The sequence below is a fragment of the Ziziphus jujuba genome, chromosome 2, assembly GCF_031755915.1.
Source record: "Ziziphus jujuba cultivar Dongzao chromosome 2, ASM3175591v1".
NCBI lineage: Eukaryota > Viridiplantae > Streptophyta > Magnoliopsida > Rosales > Rhamnaceae > Ziziphus > Ziziphus jujuba.
The window spans coordinates 31329734-31349953 of record NC_083380.1 but is presented as its reverse complement, the minus strand read 5'-3'; the positions used below and the strand labels follow the sequence as shown (position 1 = coordinate 31349953).

Sequence of the window (20220 nt, the reverse complement as noted above, 5' to 3'; positions counted from 1 at the left end):
TTCCTAAATTTTTTTGTACTTTAAAAGCACCATTTAAAATTATTAAAAAAAAATCAAAGACAAAAAACAAAATTAAAAAGGAGTTAAAGCGAACACTTATATCAACAAAAGCATTGGCTTATAGAATTTTTAAAAATTTTTTTAACTTTTTTTGTAACTTTTTTTATTTTTAATTTTTTTTGTAATTCTTTTCTTTTTTTTTCTAATTTTTTTGTACTTTAAAAGAATCATTCAAAATTATCAAATTCAAATTTACCCAAAAAAAAAAATTAATCAAAGACCCAAAAAAAATTAAAAAGGGTCAAAGCTGACACTTTTATAAACAAAAACATCGGTTTATAGAAATTTTTTTAAAAAGTTTTTTGTAATTCTTTTGAAATTTTTTTCCTAATTTTTTGGCATAATTTAAAAGCATCATTCAAACTTATCAAAAAAAAAATGAACAAAGACCAAAAAAAAAAAAAAAAAATTTAAGAAGGTTCAAAGCCGACCCTTTTCTCTACGAAAGTGTCAGCTCAACATTATAGAAAGTTTTTAATTCTTTTGCTACTATTTTAAAAAAAAATTCTAATCCTTTTTGTACTTTAAAAGTACCATTCAAAATTATCAAATTCAAACTTACCCAAAAAAAATATCAAAGATAAAAAAATTTAAAAGGGTGAAAGCCTACACTTTTGTCAACAGACGTATCGACTTATAGAATTTTTTTTTTTATATTTTTTTGCTACTTTTTATTTAAATTTTTTATTTTTTATTTTTGTAATTTTTTTTCTAATCTTTTTTTAGTACTTTAAAAGTACCATTCAAAAATATCAAATTCAAACTTTAAAAAAAAAAAATTTGATCAAAGACATAAAAATAAAAAATAAAAAAAGATCGAAGCTGACATTTTTATCAACAAAAACGTCAGTTTATAGAATTCTTTTTAATTTTTTTGTAATTTATTTTAATTTTTTTGTAATTTTTTATTTATTTTAAAAGTATCATTCAAAATTACCAAATTCAAATTTGTTAAGGAAAAAAATTGATGAATGATCCCAAAAAAAAAAAAAAAAAAAAAAAAAGAGAGAAAGAAAGGAAAACACAATAAAAAGGGCAAAAACCAACTCTTTTCTTGAAAAAACAAATTGCTCCAAAGAAAAAAAGAAAAAATATAAAATTGGATAAATTGAGACCTGGATGTAATTACAAGGTTAATAATTCTCCCTAATTTGTAATTTTAAAAGCATCATTCAACATATTCAAACTTATCCCCAAAACCAAAAAAAAAAAAAAATTCAAAGGTCAAAGCTGATGCTTTTTCATCAAAAAAAGTCGATTTGGATTTTTTTAAATTTTTTTCTAAGTTTTTTGTAATTTTTATTTTTTTATTTTAATTTTAAAAGCAGTATTCAACATTACCTAATTCGAACATACCCAAAATTTAAAAAAAAAAAAAATCATGGATCGGGTTTATTTATTTTTTTTATAAATTTTTTTTGTACTTTAAAAATATTATTCAAAATTATCACGTTCAAACTTACCAAACAAAAAAAAAAAAAAAATTTGATCAAAAATGAAAAAGAAAAAAATTAAAAAGAGTTGCTTTTATCAACAAAAGCGTCGGGCTTATAGAATTTTTTTTTTATTTTTTTATACTTTTTTTAAAAAAAATTTTAACTTTTTTTGTTAAAATTTATTTATTTATTTAATTTCTTCAATATGATTATTAAACATCAACACACATTCGAAACCTAGTATATATGTACACATGGAGGTTGGCTAATGTAACTTCCTTGAAGATGCTAAACTCATGTATTGGAGTAGATCTGATTGGTTTAAGTGGGGCCTTGGCTCTTTTTTGGAAACCTGATGTTTCTCTAACTATTTCCTCCTTCTCTCAAGGACATATTGACTCAACAGTGCATCTCTCTAACAAAGGACTTTTCTGATTAACTGGTTTTTATGGTCACCTTGAATCGTCATTGCGAAAATTTTCTTGGGAATTACTGGAGCGGCTACATGTAAATCCCAATGACAGATGGTTCGTCATAGGTGATTTCAATGAAATCATGTCATTTTCTAACAAGTAAGTAGCCCGACCACGAGCTGCGCATCAAATAGACAGTTTCAAAACAACTATTGCAATCTGTTCTCTATGTTCCATACAATATAATGGATTTAAATTTACCTGGTCAAATAAAAGAAGTGGAAATGCTAATGTGAAAGAATATCTTGACAGGTGTTTTGTTCCTGTTAAAGGCGTCATTCTTTTCCCTCGTGCTATTGTGAATCATATCTCTACTTCGGCATCTGATCATAATGCTATCTGCTTACTCATGGAAGGTCATTCCACCCATGATCCACATGCTGGGAAACGTTTTCATTTTAAGTTGGTATGGATAGGGGAGGTTAATTGTGAGAAATTTGTTGAGGAAGAGTGGAATTCTTTTGACTCTAGGATTGTGACGACGAAAGAGATTATTAGCGAGATGTCTAGGTGTGCTAAAAAAATGATGAGGTGGAATAAATTTTCTTTCAACCACATTAAATCCCGAGTACAGGAATTTTATCATTTGTTGGGTGACTTTCGATCCAGGAGTCCTTCTGTAGAGAATGTAAGATGTCTTCATCAGGTGGAGAATGAGATTGATTGTTTGCTATATAAGGAAGAATCTCAATGGAAACAGAGGTCTTGAATTTCCTGGTTATGTGAAGGGGACCGTAATACAAATTTTTTTCATAATCATGCTTGTGCTTGTTTCCCCAAAAACTATATCAGGGGCATCATAGATAAACATGGTAATTGGATAACAAATCCGCAAGGCGCTACTGATAGTTTCTTGTCCTTTTATCAAAAACTATTCACATCATTGGGTTCTATAATAGGTGAAAATTTAAGCTACAGTGTCCGAGGAAGAGTAATGGCATCAATGAATACTGTTTTGTGTAAGCCATTTACTATTGAGGAAATTAAGATTAGCCTCTTCCAAATGCATACTTCTAAAGCTCCTGGGTATGACGGCCTACTGGCTTTTTTCTACCAAAATATTGGGGATTGGTTGGTGATAAACTAACTGCTGTTGTCTTCGTGTTCTCAATGATGGTGATAATTTGTAGGATTTTTTAGAACAAAAAACACAGCAAAAAATGAAAGAGAAAGAAGCTTAAACTGGTGTGGTTAACACACCCTCATTCATTTAGGACATAAACATATAAACATAAGCTTAGAATAGTAAATCACCTACTTTTCACCTACTATTGTAGTAATTTTTTAAAGTTAATATATTATAGTAATATATATTGATAGGTAAGACTTTAATCGGATATATTTTTACTTTACTTTTTTCCCCCCTTTTAAAGCAATCCCTAACATGGAATCCTGGTTATGTCTCGGAGCTACTCATCCATTAAAATAATGGTTTAATGCCATATCAGTCTCAGAGGATTCTTGGCCGATAATTTCTACCATTTTTTTCAATCAAGTAATGCATTCTTTGCATATGGCACCCCATTTTTATGATAACATATGAATAAGAATTTCAATTTCTAAAAACACATGTACATTGATAAGACAATTTATGACTTTTCCTTGAAAGAAACATGCAATATCAAGGAAGAGAGCCATCTCAAAAAAGAGAATTTCAAATAACTTTTTGTCTGGTTTATTTTCCAGATTGTGAGTGGCATTTTGCCATTGACATTTTGTCCTATCACATAGGAAGGATATAAGTACTGACTGAAGTTCTAGAACCATTTAGCTTGAATATCTTACATGCTTGTGCTGCAAGTAAGCTTCGAAATTGATGAATAAAAGAGATGCATGAAGCAATGTGAGCACCTAGCATACGGGAGGAATCCAGAGGATTGGAAAGTCGGCTAAGCAATGGACCTTAACATCTGTAATAGTGCCTCCATATCCAAGAGAATGAGCTCTTATTTTAATAAAGTTAGAATACGAGTGAGAGTCTTAGGTGCCACTAGAAAAACTAAATAGAGCTGTTGTGGGACGAACTTGGAGTCTTAGGTGGCTATTGTGGGTGATAGAGTTTTGGTGTAAATGTTTGCATAAAATGTAAAACCATTAGCACAATAAAAGGGACTTTACCCCAAACAAGGCCACTAGCATAATCTAAAAATACGAGCTGGAAACTAAGGTGATCTTCCAAATGCTGATTTAAAAGTTCCAACAAAAGATTCAAGAGCTCTCCAAAGATCAAATCCCTCAACCTCGTATATTGCACTAGCTCCATGAGTGGTTAGGAAGTGTTTATTTCTGATAGTAATGATGATTCTATTTACTAAGCCAAGCCACTACTCATTGCCTCCCACTAATTTCTCCAACTGATCTAGTTCATCAACATCAAGAGATACAAGTTCTATTTTATTCTGAATCGTTTAGTTGAAGAAACAACTTAATCATATCAATGTTGTGATGCATCAGCAGAAGAATCTGGAGAAAGCCATACTAAACAAACATTTAGTGAAGATTCTTGAAGCATTGATGAAAGACAGTTAAAGGCACAGTTTTGTGAGTTTGTTAGCTGGATCATTGAGTGAATTAGTAGAAAGGTTAAAAGTCTGCTTATAAATGAGAATTGTAAACTAATTCCTTAGATAATTGATTACAGAAGTCATTTCCAAAAATCTCTCTTTAGTTTTCTGCATTTTCTTGTCCTTTCCCTCGCAATTTTGATTTCATTACAAGCAATGCCAACCTTCAAATTGTTATCCCCTGGCAGGTTAAACAAAAAAGCTAAGAATGAAACATGGTTGTGAACTCCAACTGATCAACCGGTTGCCTCGATTAGGAAAAATCATCAAAGCTTCTATCAATCACATGTGAAATTGAATCAGCAACTTTGATCAGCTTTTGTTCGATCATGATTTCATCTTGATCCCATAACCAATCAATCCCACAAACACATAACCCATCATCATGGTAATATCTGTTAAGAAATGAGACCCTGATTTTGCTAACATTGTTTATTTTTTCAAGGACAGTAATTTTGCTATCATTCGATGGAGAATATGGCAAGCACTCAGAAAGAATCGTTCTAGCAGGAAGATAAATAAGACAGGTACTCCCTGGTTCTATAACAATGTTCCCTCTTCTAAAAGACCCTACATGAGAATCAGATTCATCAAGTAGTTCAAATGAAAATTCCATTATTTCTTTGCTCGGTGGTGGTTTAGAGAGACAAATGACCACTGCAGCCATCTCCTTCAACTTAGTTGAACTCAAATCACAATATATAGATTTGCAGTGATTTGCAAATGATTTGCAATTAAATTCATTTGGCATTCTGGAAGCTCCGGAAATTCCCTAAGTAGTTGACAATTAGCTAAACTAAGACTGGAAAGCTTAGAAAGCTTGCGAACGGAGGGAAGACTGACAAACTTGTTATTGGAGAGATCCAACCAATCAAGCAAGGAAAAACTAAAAGGAGTTTCAAGACAATCCTATTCTGACATATTACAATTTATAAGAGCTAACCTGGTAAGATGAAAACTGCCATGTATATCTTTGACATAGTCAGAAAACTTAGAGAAATTTGTGCAACCTTCAAGATGAAGGTAATCAAGAAACACCAGCTTATAAATGCTAGCTGGAATGTGCACAAGCTCTTTACAATTCTTTAAGTACAAGGACTCAAGCACAACTATATGCTCAATCGAGGAAGGCAACTCTTTTACAGCAGTTCCAGATAAATTTAGGCTTGTTATAAATCTTATTTTTTCAAAAACATTGGGAAAGTTTTTAAGCATTGAACAACCTACAAAATCTATACATGTAACATTTTTGGAAGCCAGGTTCCTTGGAAAAGTTCTGAGTTTTCTGCAGCAATAAAAGTCCAAGGTAACCAACTTAGTAAGAAACCCAACAAACTCATGGATCTCAACTAAACTAGTACAATGTTCAAAATGTAAACTCTCAAGATTTAGGGTTGTTGATAGGTCAAATTCAAAACTCTCAATCTTTCATAATTCTACAAACAAAAGAAAGGGAATGAAAAATGTAAATTAGGTAGACAGCTATAAAGAACAAAATAATGGAATAATAATAAACTAGAACAAAATATAACGTACCTTGAAGTAATCTTAATTCATTAGGAAGGTATTCAATGGCAGTAGAAAGGACTACATTATTACCACTGAAGATAAGAAGTCGAAGTCTTCTCATTTTTTTTTAATGATCTAGCATTCAAGTGTACAGTTCTCTGTTCAGGCAACTTCAGCATAACTCCTTCAATCATATTTGCTCCCTAAACCAGAGAAGACCACAAGATAAATTAGGAATTAGAGAGTAAAACATATTCTATAATTGTCTCATGAAAAGCGTTGTAACTGTAAACAAAATCCCATTAGAAAATATAACTGTAAAGAGCTTCGAGATGATTCTTACTGTGCTTTCTGAGAAAACATGAAAAACATCATCTGGGGACCATAATCTACTGCGTTTGCCAGCTTCAAGAGATTCTTGGCGGACAATTTCCTTACCCACTTCTTCTATCAAGTTGTGCATTCTTAGCCTATTATTCTCTATATTTATGAGAGACAAATCAGTAAGAACTCCAATTCCAATGATTGGGCAAAGATTACTTGTTCCTAGTACTTTGATAGCATAATTTACTTCCTCTCCAACAAAGAAACATGCAATATCTAGGAAAAGAGCCTTCCCATCATCCGGTAAAGCATCATCACGTATTTTAAGTATCTGATATAACTTTTTGTTGGGTTTCTTTTCCAGATTGTGAATTGCACTTTGCCATTGCTGTTCTATTCTACCATATAGAAAGGAGCCTAATACTTCAAGGGCTAATGGAAGGCCACCAGCATAACGTACAATACAATTCGAGAGCTCAAGGTAATCTTTTTCAGGTTTCTTCGTCTTAAAAGCATTCCAACTAAAGAGTTCAGCAGCTCCACCATGATCCAATAACCGTACCTCATATATTTCATTAGTTCCATGAGTAGTTAGCAAGTGCTTATTTCTAGTAGTTATGATAATTCTACTTCCTAAGCCAAACCAATCGTGCTTTCCTGCTAATGTCACCAATTGATCGAGTTCATCAACATTGTCGAGAATGAGAAGTACCCTTTTGTTGCAAAGTCTTTCCTTTATGATGTTGATATGTCTATGAATATTGCTAACCTTCAAATTGTTATCCCCAAAGATGTCAATCAAAAGCGTCTCATGTACTTGAACAAAACCAAGATGCTGCTTTGATATTTCTCTTACATCTGCAAGGAAGCTGGAACCTTCAAATTCATCAGCAAATTCATTGAATAAAGCTTTAGCAATTGTGGTCTTCCCTACACCACCAATTCCACAGATACCTATTAGTTTCACATCATTCGTTCCAGTTTTAACATCTATTAGTTGTTTCAGTTCTCGTAAGTTGTCTTCAATTCCAACTGGATGTTTGGCAACATTTAGAGCTGCACGATTTACTTTGCTCAATGCAGCTTCAACAATTCTTTGGATTAGTTGAGATTCATCTCTGCCCCATTAAGAAAAACATCATTAAGAGGGAAGATTTTATCGATATATAGATATATAAATTTTGTACTTAAAAAGTATTAGTCACAAAAAAAATTTTCAACCATCTATGTCCTAATTAAAATTCATGTGGCTAAAAGTATTGAAGCAGTGAAATATTTGAGAATAATAGTACTATAAGCAAATTTACATACCCTTTAGATAAATGCCATCCAGATAGATTGGAAGCTTTGGTTAAAGCAACCTTCCATTTAGCCAGCTTTTCCTTGTTCACATCAGAATTGTCTTCATATTTAGCCAATGCTTCTCCAAAACTGCCTGTCTGAATTCTTACTTCAGAAGGCTTCACTCTTAAGAAGACTGGCCAAACAAGTCGCCCAAATGATTACCGACACTCAAGGATCTCAACCAGTTCATCTAAACACCATGGTGAAGATGCATGGTTTTAGGAGAAGATAATAACAGACATCTTTGATTCTCTAATCGCCTCAATAAGTAAGGGTGATATTTCTTCTCCCCTTCTAAGCTCCTCATCGTCAATGAAAGTCCGAGCTCCTTTCTGATGCAAGGCTTTGTAAAGGTGGTTCGTGAAATTATTTATGGTATCTAAGCCTCTGAAACTCAAGAAAACATCATATTAAGTTCCAGGGGCATTGTAAGGAGAGATAGAAGTAAACGACTTAGCCATGGAAAAATGCAATATTTTTTCAGTTTCCTCTATGCTTTTAATTTATAAATATCATTTAAAAGCTTATATATATGGCTATTTGCCAAGGATAATTTCCTTGAAGGTCATAATAAGGTAAAGGGAATAAAAATAAATAAAAAAATTTAGATAATATTTTAAAGGTAACCTCCGCGAAGATGCACAGATGCTACTTTTCTTTTTACTGAAGGATGAAGACTAGCACAGGGATTCAACCGCTTTTCCTACCATTAGTGTATCTTTTTTCCACCTTTGCCAAAATCTTTTGTATTCGTTGTCTATATATTTAAGAGATATGTTCATCCAGGTTTTAGTGGGTGAATAAATCCAATGCAGCCTTTCCTCTAGTTGGTTCATTACAATCGTTCTAAAAGGACCGAAAGGCACCGTGTTGGTGCGCCTAACATGAGAAAGACGTTTCGGACAGGGAGAGCTTATGGTTATCATAACAAAGAATGGAGAAAACGGAGAGGTTAACAATCTTGTCAAATGCCATGCAATATGACATGGATGAAAAACAGTCACACGCCATAAATGTATAGAAGGAATTTAAAGCCATGCACTCATATGACATGTATTAAAAATAGTCACACGTCATAAATGTATAGAAGGAATTTAAAGCCATTTAGTACTTCGGGAGTACTTGAAATATTTCCTTGTATATGGGCATGGTTTCAAAAAAGTTGCTTAACGTTGTCTTGAGTCTTGACCGCTGAAGGCGTGTCCAAAGCGTGTATAAACAGGGTACACAGTGGAGCTCACCCTTAGGCCCCACCCAGTGTCACAATCATACAAAATAAAATTGTTTCCTTTCTTCTTCTTTATTATTATTATTATTTTCATCTCTCAAGTTTTGTGCTTTTTTTTTTTTTTTGGCCAAAAAGGAAAAAAAAGAAAATCTTTTTCTTTTTTTTAATTTACTTATGTATGTACAATAGTCACGAGTACGCTAAACAAAAAAAATTGTTAATTTTTTATTGGTAAACCTATTCTTAATTATTTTTAATGCATAAACTATGATGAATGATATTCAACTCAATTTAAGACATTATGGATGATATGATTATTTAAAAAAATATTACATAAATAATAATTATAATAATAAAGAATCAATTTTATCGATTTTCAGTATTATATTTATTTTAAAAAATCATATGCATAAAAATAAAAATCATCTATTTTTTAAGAAGTTAAAATTAAACTTTTTAAAAAAATTTAAAATACTATACATTACTATGCTATACGCTGTAAAATATTACAATATAATATATTACAATACAATTCAATTTAATAGAATAAATTTAATATAGTATAATTTTGCATACCAAACATGTTATAAGCGCAAGCCTTTTTCTTCCATTTTTTTTCTATATTATTTTTTTATAAAAAAATAGTTAAAAAGTATTTATAAAAGATTATAAAATGAAAAATGAAAAAACATAATTTTAAAAAAATAAAAATAATATTAGGTAAATCCTTAGACACATGTATTAATGGTTTATCTTTTCAAAAGGAAAAAATAGTTATAATAATAAATTATAAACATTAAGTTGTATGCTTTCAAATGAAAAAAAAAATAATAAATTACGTATATTAAAATTTAATTAATGTATGCTAAGACCAATAAATAAATAAAATAATTTATATTTTGAAAATTAAAAATGATAAGCCTATATTAATATAATATATGCAATTAATAGAATTAATAAATATATATTTAAAATAAATTGTTGAAAATTTCATACTTTTTAAATTTCCAATAAGAAACTACTAAGTTGAATGCTTTCTAAATTTTCAAAATAAAATTAATTCAAATCATGTATTCTACAAATTTGTAATTATTTAACAAGTTTTATAATATAAAATTTAGATATAAGATAAAGATTTATCCGTCCTAAGATAAAGATTTATCCGTCCTAAGATAATTGTTGACTCTGCTCCAGTTTGAATTCCCAAAGTTTATCCGTCCTAAGATAAAGATTTACAGATGATTTATCATAAATGGAAGTGGTCGAAGCCTTTTTATTTGTTATGGTGTTGTTGGTTCCATAACATAATAATGGTATTTACATGGGATTAAAACACCTAGCCACAAATTGAAGACTTTTAACCACAAACTTTCATAAATTTTTAGTAGCCCTGTATAAAAATTAAAGGCATGTGACTTTCTTAAAATTTCAATTTCATAAATTTTAAGTTACTCTCCATTAATCTCACTAATTTATTATAAAATCCGTTCTTCTTAACATCACTATACAATTAAAATATCTTTTCATTATAAAAATTATAATGAAAAAATAATGTACAAAATGAATTTCATGCGGTATTATTTGCTAATAAACGCCAAAAATAGGGAATACACGACTACCCACGTACTGGAGAAGTTGCAAACGTCGCCGTTTCTTAGACCCTAAATTTTATGATGAAGAAAAAAGAAGACTCTCCCTTTGTCGTCCTCACCTTCTTTTTACACTTATTAGTGCCTTATTTCTTCCTTTTTGGACAGCACTAAACCTTTTTTTTTTTTTTTTTTTTGGTTTTTGGGCATTATACAGAGAATCTGAAGCATTCATAAAAATGAGGTTCTCATTACAAAGAAGCTTAGTCGGAGTCTCTTATGCAAAAGAGTCCTCTTTACAGGCTTGCCTGTACAAATTACATGCAATCCTGTGTGTGTGTATATATCTATATATATAATACAGATTCCATGATTTAATATATTACTGTAAGCTGACTAGTGGGTGTGTGCGTGTGTTATAGTAGGACTGTACAAATGCATTGCATTACTTATCATAACAATTCTAACATCAGGACAATATGATGGAATTATGGAATTATCATGGGGACTCTAACGTGTCCATACACCCCCATATTTGAAAATTCATGCATTGGAGTCCACATCATAATTCCATTAAGACGTCCTGATGGTAGACAGACTATTACTCAACAATTGGTGTGTTTGTCAGAGTGTCTTCTAGTTTTTTTCTATTTGGTCTGACTAATTTTTGCTTGTGACAAATGCTTGATTAAGAAGGAACTACTGCAACCAAAATTTGTCAAAACCAGATTCTGGGAAGCTTTGTACAGATTCTCAGTCTGCCGAAATGCAGAGACTTACACCAAGCACTTTTTCTGATGCTATTGGATTTCCGCCCCCCAGAAGATTCAACCTCTGGTTGGAGAAGATTGGAGCAATTGAGACATTTTCTGATTCTGAAGCTAGTGTCTTATCTACCTTATGGAGCAATTTACAAGAGAAAGAAGCACTTGAATTCTGCAAGCGGTCAACTGGAAATACTGTTCTGTCTCCGGAGTTTCAAGATGGCAATGCGGATAAGAACCCTGGAGATGATTGGCTTGGAGCTTCATTAGATGGGATAGTTTATGAATTGCCTTTGCGTTCACATGGATTGGTGCAGATTAAGTGTCCATACTTCTTCAAACCAGATATGGACAATTCAATGGCCAGTGCTTGCCCTTGGTGGTGGATCGCTCTTCACTGTATTCCACAGGCTCAGGGTTTGATGGAAATATTGGACAAAGATTGGATGCATTCTAAGTTTGGACTCCTAAAGGAAGCCGCTTATTCAAGATGAAACGAGATGCAGAATACTGGAATGTGTTGAAAATGGCACTCTGTGATTTCTGGTGGAAGCACGTCCAGCCTGCAAAGGAGTTGTGTGACAAATCAGTGATTAAGAAACCACTTACTGAATTAAGGTCATTCAGGCCAGCAGCTAAGCATGAGTTATACCGTGACATAGTTATTGATAGCAAGCGCATTGTTGACAGCTCCAAGTTGTTAATGCAAGAAATTGGTGGACACCTGCGAAAATGATCTATTAGGATGTCTAAGAATGAAATTTATTAGTTTAGGCCTAATCGTATTTTGTTGGCTTAAATTGATATGATATTTATCCTTTCATGTTCTACAGCAGTCAGAGTAAGTTTAGGCGGGATATATTTTCACCCAAAAAAAAAATAATAATAATAATTTAGGCAGGATATAAAGCTGTCTTTAACTCTTTAAATAGCTCCAAGACTTGGCTGCAACTTTATCTCTCTAATGATCGATGACAGCTGACTTCATACTTTACTCTTTTTAACTAACAAGTGGCTCTCTCCTTTGATTTCTTCTTCTTTTCTTTACTTTTATGCTGACAGAAATATTTGCAAGTGTCTAGCTTGGTCAACTTTCTCTCTTTCTGTGACATTCAGTCGCTTGCTTGGAATTGCAGTTTATATTTTATTAGGAATGAGGGAAAAACATGATTGGAGATGCTCGTCGTGATTCCAATATATTGGGATTACTGTGAACATATACTGATAATCCAAATTCTGCCACTAGTATATATATATATATATATATATTATTGGAGACCTATGTTTCTATTTATATACTTCCTAAACTTTGTTTAGTAATGTTGAAAATTACTGTGCATTTTTAAACCCGCTGCTAGCATTATCATTTTTTTAGTTTTTGGTCATGTTGGCTCAATCTTACTGGTTTCTATATATAATTTCATTTATGAAATAATAAAACACCATAACAAGTTAAAGTATAAACGAACAGTAATCCGATACGTGACAATATCAGATATGGAGGTTGCTGCAGAATTGAAGTTCCATGTCAGCATCCTACTGAGACGCCCAACGGACACATCAATTTCAGCTAAACTCTTAAAGCGGTCAAGCGGTAAACCATCATGATTTGGGACTGTTGACAGGTCGGGAATTTTTCTTAAGAAAAAAGATTGACTAAAGTAACTTTCAAAATGCTGCAAATAAAAGATTTAACGGTTTAAAAAAAAAACCTGTAAATTAGCTATCAGGAACTTAACAATGTAGGTAATTGTAGTCCACTAACAAAATAATCATACCTTGAATCCTTTCCCAAGATGATGCATAAGACAATAAGGGCATGTTGAGAATGGCAAATTGTTTAGGACCAGAATTGAAGGGAAAAGAGGGAAATTGGTATCCGGACAAATCAATAAACTTTAACAAACTAGGAAGATATCCAATGGCACAAGAAAGGACTACATTACCAAACATGTCGTAGCCTTTCCATTTTTCTGGATGATCCAGCATTCAAATGCAGAGTTCTCTGTTCAGGCAACCTCAGTGTAATGCCTTGAATTGAATTTGTTCCCTACATGGTTCAGAGGAAAGCACATAATGTAATAGGAATCAGAGTATAAGACAATATTTTAGTACTTTTACAAGTTATTACACGGAGCTTGTAGATGACCGTCACTGTGTTTTCTGAGAATACAAGAAAAACATCATCTGCAGGCCAAATCTCCTGCGTATGTTTGCCAACCTCAGGAGATTCTTGGCGACAAACTCTAAACTTATGAGAGACACATCCGTAAGAGCTCCAATTCCAATGATTGGGCACAAATTACATTTCCCAAGTGCTTTGATAACATAGTCGTTGTTCTCTCCAACAAAGAAGCATGCAACATCAAGGAAAATAGCCTTGTCATCTTCTTATAAAGCATCATCACTCATTTAAAATGTTTCATATAATTTCTTTTCTGGTCTCTTTTCCAAGTTGTGTATACTCAAGGTCTAATGGAAGGCCACTAGCAAATTCTACAGAAGACATGACAGCATGAAGTAATCTTCCACAGGTGTCTTCCTCTTAAAAGCATTCCAACTTAAAAGTTCTAGATCTACCATTGATTTAGTCCTTCTACCTCATACGTTTCGTTAGCTCAATGAGTGGTTAGAAAGTGTTTGTTCCTGGGAGGTATGATGATTCTACTTTCTGAGCCAAACCTCTCATTTTCTCCAGCTAACAAATCCAATTGATCAAGTTGATCAACATCATTGAGAATGAGCACTCTTTTGTGATAAAGCCTATTCCTTATGTTGTTGATACCTCTATGAGTATTGCTAACCTTTATATTCCTATCCCCAGGCATGTCAAAAAGAAGCATTTCTTGTAATTGAACAAAACCAAGATGCTACTTCGACATTTCTTTGATGTTTGCAAGGAAGCTGGAACCTTCAAATTCATCAGCAAATTTATTGAAAACAGCTTTTGGTATTGTGGTCTTGCTTATACCATCAATTCCATAGATTCTTATGACTCTCACATCATCCTTTCCACTTCCAACATCTATTAGTTGATACAGTTCATGAATGTCATCTTCAATTCCAACTGGGTACTTGGTAACATGTAGAGGTGTATGATTCAATTAGCCGAATGCATCTTCAACAACTATTTGGATCAGTTGAGATTCATCTCTTCCCATTAAGAAAAATACCACTAATAGTAATACTCTTTTTTTTTTTTTTTTTTTTCAAAGAGTATTAATTACAGAAAGGTAAATGCTGCAGAGGTACTGTAACATTATGCATAAAAACAAGGATAAGTTGTAATGTAAATAGCCTTTGTCTAAATGCCATCCAGACAGATTGGAAGCTTTATTCAAAGCAAACTTCCAATTAAATGGCTATTCCATGTTCATATTTGAAGCTTCTTTGTACTTAGCTAATGCTTCTTCAAAACTGCCTATTTGATTTCTTACTGCAGAAGGCTTCACTTTGAAGAAGACTGGCCAAACCAGTCGTCCAAATGATTCCCGGCACTGGAGGATCTTGATCAATTCATCCAAACACTATGTTGCAGATGCATAGTTATTAGAGAAGATAATGGTGGATATCTTTGATTCTCTAATAGCCTCATTGACAATAAGTGAGGGAGATATTTCTTCTCCCCTTTTAATCTCATTGTCAATGGAAGTCTGAATTCCTTCTGCTACAAGGCGCTTTGTAAAGATGACCTTGTATAAATATTTCAGGTATTTGAGCCTCTGAAACTCAAGACAAGGTCGTGCTGAGTTCCACAGGCACCAGAAAGAAAGGTACTAGAGAAAAGCTAGCTTAAGCAATGGAAAATGCAGTATTGCAGTCCCTCTGGTTTTTTGCAGAAGTGTGTCCTTTTCCAAGCCTATTATTATTATTATTATTATTATTATATGTATATGGATATTTGCCGAAGGTAACCCCTGTGAAGATGTACATATAGCATTTAGGAGATGCCATTTCCCTTTTCATGTTGTCAATTCTTATTGGCTGAGAGGCGAAGACTAGCACATAGACTCAACCAATATATTAAATGTTGATAATTTTCCATCCACAAAAATTTGGTGTCTTTTTGGCAAAATTGTATGTTCTTATCTATATTGTTCATTCTTAACATAATTTCTTTATATAAATTTATACATAAAGTAGTAGTTCTGAAATAAGGATTTCTATTACATATTATGGAATTTCTCAATTAGACTGGGCTTTATGTTCCAGCAAGAAATCCAATAGCTATAGAAAAACAGCTACTTCACATTGTCAAAAGCCAATTTGGACACAATAACAATACAAAAGTATTGTTTCTTTTTTGACAAAGTTCAAACGCCTTTTCTCTGGCAGCAAACTCCATTTATGCTGGGGATTTTGATACTCAAAATCAAACTCCTTTTCTCCGGATGTAAACTCCACATGGTCTGGGGGTCTTGATAAGCAAAATCAGCAAAGCATCTCGTAGTTGGTGTTGAGTCATTACGACGAGGCTGACCAGCCACAACTAAATGATCATCAGAAGAATGAGATGATACAAATGGGTTTAGCCACATGGTCGGGGGGTCTTGATAAGACAAATCAGGAAAGCAGGCTGACCAGCCAAAACTAAATGATCATCAGAAGAATGAGATGCTAAAAATGGTTTTTTTCCACATGGTCTGGGGGTCTTCATAAGCAAAATCAGCAAAGAATCTCTTAGTTGGTGTTGATTCATTAAGACCAGGCTGACCAGATACTACAAATTAATCGTTTTTCTTCGAACCATCGTTTTTCTTCGAACCACTCTTTTTGCCAAAATGAAGGGTTTGACGGTACTTTATGAATCCCGGTCTCTTCTTGATCATCTTGCAGTATATAAACCCCACACCTAGTGACAACTTTCGTTGATCTCTTCGAGTCAGAAAACGAGATCCTGCATTTTCTAATATCCAATGGATAACACAACTGGAAAATAACACTAGCAGGGAGATAAAAAAGTTGAATATTCCCTGGTTTTAATAGGAAATTTCTTTCAAGAATCCTTGCAGGAAGAGAATCATCTCTTAAAATTTCTAATGACAACATAAGTTCTACACTCTCCAATTGAATTACAGCACAAATGATGATCCCACTCAATTTCGTCAGTATATCAGGATACAGAAGGATGGATATAGATTTCCCTTCTTGCTTATTGGTAAACCAGTCTGGAATATCATCTCCTGGGAGTATAACTTCGATTTCAGAGTCCCTTACGAAATGTTGCAGCTTATTGGTTGTGACATTGGCCACATCATTTGATATGATCTTGGCCATGATCTGACCATGGGTCTTAACCAATGACTTGCAGTCACTGGCATCTAATTTCAACACAGACTGTGGAAGCTCTGGAATTTCCCAAAGTAGTTCGCATTTGGATAAATTAAGATCTGAAAGGTTAAAAAGCTTGCAAAAGGAGGGAAGTCTGAGAAACTTGTTTCTCGCTAGATTTAAGCTTTCAAGTTTGGAAAAACTGTAAGGATTCATGAGGAAATCTACTTCTGACAGATTACAGTTTTCAAGATCGAGGGACTTTAAATTGGGAAACTCAAAACTACTGCATATTTGAGTGACGAGGGGAAAGAGTTTTGGCCTATGCAAGAGTTCATCAAACTTTGAGAATGTGATATTCTTTGGAAACTTGGAGAGTTTTGAGCAATCACCCAGAACAAGATGTTCGAGATTCAGTAGTTTATAAATGCTAGTTGGAATAAACATAAGCTCAACACAAGAGAATAAGTTGAACTTTTTAAGCCCTACCAAAAGCTCGATTGACGAAGGCAACTCTTTGATAGCAGTACCAGATAAATCTAGACAGCCCAAGTGTTTCATCTTGTGAACAATATTGGGAAAATTGTCGAAAATTAAGCAGCCTCTGAAATTCAGTGTCGTAAAAGATTTAGACACCAAATTGCTTGGAAAACTTCTAAGGGTGCTGCAGGATTCAAGTCCCAAAGTAACTAGCCCTTTGAGATATCCAACAGACTCATGAATCTCAACTAAATTTGAACAATGGCTAAGCAACAATTTCTCAAGATTTGGGACAGTTGATAAGTCAGGAATTTTTCTTAAGAATTTAGAGCAACTTAGATTCACAACTTTCAATTCGTCAAAATTCTGCAAACAAAGAAGAAATATATATATATATATATATATATGTAAATTGGCTATCAAGAGCATAACAATAAAATTATTGTAGATTAAAAACACAAATTGTACCTTGAATCCTTTCCCGAATTGACGGATATGGCTGTGAGGCATGCTTAGCATGACAAGTTGTTTCGGACCAGAATTGAAGGAGAAGGTGGGAAATTGGTATCCAGGAATTTCAATAAACCTTAAATCATTGGGAAGGCAATTAATGGTTGTAGAAAGGACTACATTATCAAATACAAGCAAGCGGAGCCTTTTCATTTTCTTGAATGATTTATCATTCAAGTATAGAGTTCTCTGTTCAAGCAACTTCAGCATAATGCCTTCAATCCTGCTGGTTCCCTAATGTGTTCAGAGGAGAGAACTTCATCTGTTAGGAGTTTTCAAACAAACAAAAAAAATAAAAAAATAAAAAAATAAAAAAATAAAAAAGGAATCTAATTTTACATCAAAAGGACAATATATAAACAAAATCCTTTTGGAAGTTATTACGCAGAGAATGTAGATGATTCTTACAGTGTTTTCTGAAAGTACATGGAAAACATCATTTGCAGACCATAATCTACTGCGCTTGCCAACTTCCGGGGATTCTCGGCGGACAATTTCCTTGCCCATTTCTTGTATTAAGTGATGCATTCTCAGCTTGTTGGACTCTATCTTTACAAGAGACATATCATTGAGAACTCCAATTCCAATGATTGGGCAAAAATTACTACTCCCAAGTACTTTGATAACATAATCTTTGTCCTTTCCCACAAAGAAACATGCAATATCCAAGAAAATAGACCTCTCATCATCTTGTAAAGCATAGTAACTTATTTTAAGTACTTCATATAACTTCTTGTCTGGTTTCTTCTCTAAGTTATGTATGGCACTTTGCCATTGATGTTTTGTCCTACAACAAAGGGAGGAACCCAAGACTTCAAGAGCTAATGGAAGGCCACTAGCATACTGAATAGCAAAATTTGAGAGCATAAGATAATCTTCTACTGGTTCATTGCTTTTAAAAGCATTCCAACTGAAAAGTTCGAGAGCTTCCCGATGATTCATCCCCTGAACCTCATATATTCCTTTGGCTCCATGAGTGGTTAGTAGGTGTTTGTTTCTAGTTGTTATGATGATTCTAGTTCCTGAACCAAACCACTCCTGCCCTCCAGCTAATGTCTCCAACTGATCTAGTTGATCAACATCGTCGAGAACTACAAGTGCTCTTTTGTGGCAAAGCCTGTCCCTTATGATGTTGATGCCTCTATGAATGTTGCCAACCTTTAACTCTCTGTCCCCCAGATATCAAATAGAAGCATTTCTTGTAATTGTACAAAACCAAGATATTGCTTTGAAGTTTCTCTGACATTTGCAAGGAAGCTGGAACCTTCAAAGTCATCAGCAAATTGATTGAAAACGGCTTTAGCAATAGTGGTCTTACCTATACCTCCAATTCCAAAGATACCTATGACTCTCACATCTTTCTTAGCAATATCTATTAAACGACCAAATTCCTGTAAATGTACTTCAATTCCAACAGGATATTTGGCAACATGCAGAGGTTTACGATTCAATTTGCTCAATGTGGCTTCCACAATTCTTTGGATCAGTTGAGATTCATCTTCTCTGCGCATCAAGAACAATACCATTGAAAGAAAGAGTTTATATATGAGTAACTATCCTACCAAACGACATGTTAACTACGTGACAAGAAGTATAAAATCTTGTAACTAAAGTATAATGCACAAAATAAAAGGTTTTAACCATGTTGTGATTAAAATTGATGTGGCTAAGAAAAGAAAACTACTAGTTTAATGTATAAAAACAGAGGATCAATTAATTAATTACATTTTCAAGTAGTGAAAGTGTTTGAGAATAACATAAGGAAATGCACATACCCTTTGGATAAATGCCATCCAGATAGATTGGAAGCTTTGGTCAACGCAACCTTCCAGTTGGAAAGCTTTTTCTTGTACTTAATCTTCGAACTTATTTCGTATTCTGCTAAGGCAATCCCAAAACTTCCTGTGTTATTTCTTACCTCAGAAGGATCCACATTGAAGAAGACTGGCCAAACCAATTGTCCAAACGATTCCCTACAATTGAGGATCTCGACCACTTCATCCAAACACCACGGTGAAGATGCATAGTTTTCGGAGAAGATGATGATGGAGATCTTTGATTCTTTGATTGCTCTGATAAGTGAAGGAGAAATTTCACTTCCCCTGCTGAGCTCGTCGTCAACGAAAGTATGAATTCCCTTCTGCTCCAAGGCTTTGTAAAGATGGCCTTTGAAATTGTTACGGGTATCTGAGCCTTTGAAACTCAAGAAAACATCATGTTGAGTTCCAGGGGCATTGGATAAAAGAGAGGTAGTTGCAACCGAGTTAGCCATGGTAACTGCAATATTTTAGCTTCCTCTCAGCTTTAGCCATGATAACTCAGTTTTTGGCCACCGAGTTAGCCATGATAACTCAGTTTTTGGCCGCCATATTTGATTTTCGCTCTCACTCTCACTCTCGCTCTCATCCTCACACTAGGAAAAAAAAAAAAAAAAAAAAAAAAAAAAAAGAACACATTAGCCACCGATTTTTTGGTGGCCATGAATGATAATAGCTAAAATTATTTTTAACTACAACATATTTCTTTTAGCTGTAATAATTAATTTTAGTTATAGCTAAAAATGTTTTTGGGTTAAAAAATTTTAACCACAGAGTTATTGACCACTATACAAAAATAACATTTATTATGGATAAAAATATTTAATAAAAAATCTAAACTTTAAACCATA

The 20220-nt window shown here is 33.3% G+C and overlaps 1 protein-coding gene and 2 pseudogenes across 1 annotated transcript in view; 1 reads left to right on the top strand and 2 right to left on the bottom strand.

The window, feature by feature from the left end:
- LOC107419578 (disease resistance protein RPV1) overlaps positions 1-8017 on the bottom strand; it is a 35912-nt gene extending 27895 nt beyond the window's left edge. The window contains exons 1-3 of the mRNA XM_060815084.1: positions 7951-8017; positions 7678-7843; positions 7136-7484 (exon numbers count right to left, since the gene is read on the bottom strand). Coding sequence (XP_060671067.1) covers positions 7136-7484; positions 7678-7843; positions 7951-8017 — 582 coding nt within the window. The remainder of the gene's footprint in view (positions 1-7135; positions 7485-7677; positions 7844-7950) is intronic.
- A 3096-nt stretch (positions 8018-11113) lies between these two features.
- LOC107419579 (uncharacterized) lies at positions 11114-12027 on the top strand (annotated as a pseudogene).
- Positions 12028-15356: 3329 nt separating this feature from the next.
- LOC107419580 (disease resistance protein RPV1-like) lies at positions 15357-19984 on the bottom strand (annotated as a pseudogene).
- Positions 19985-20220: the final 236 nt, after the last annotated feature.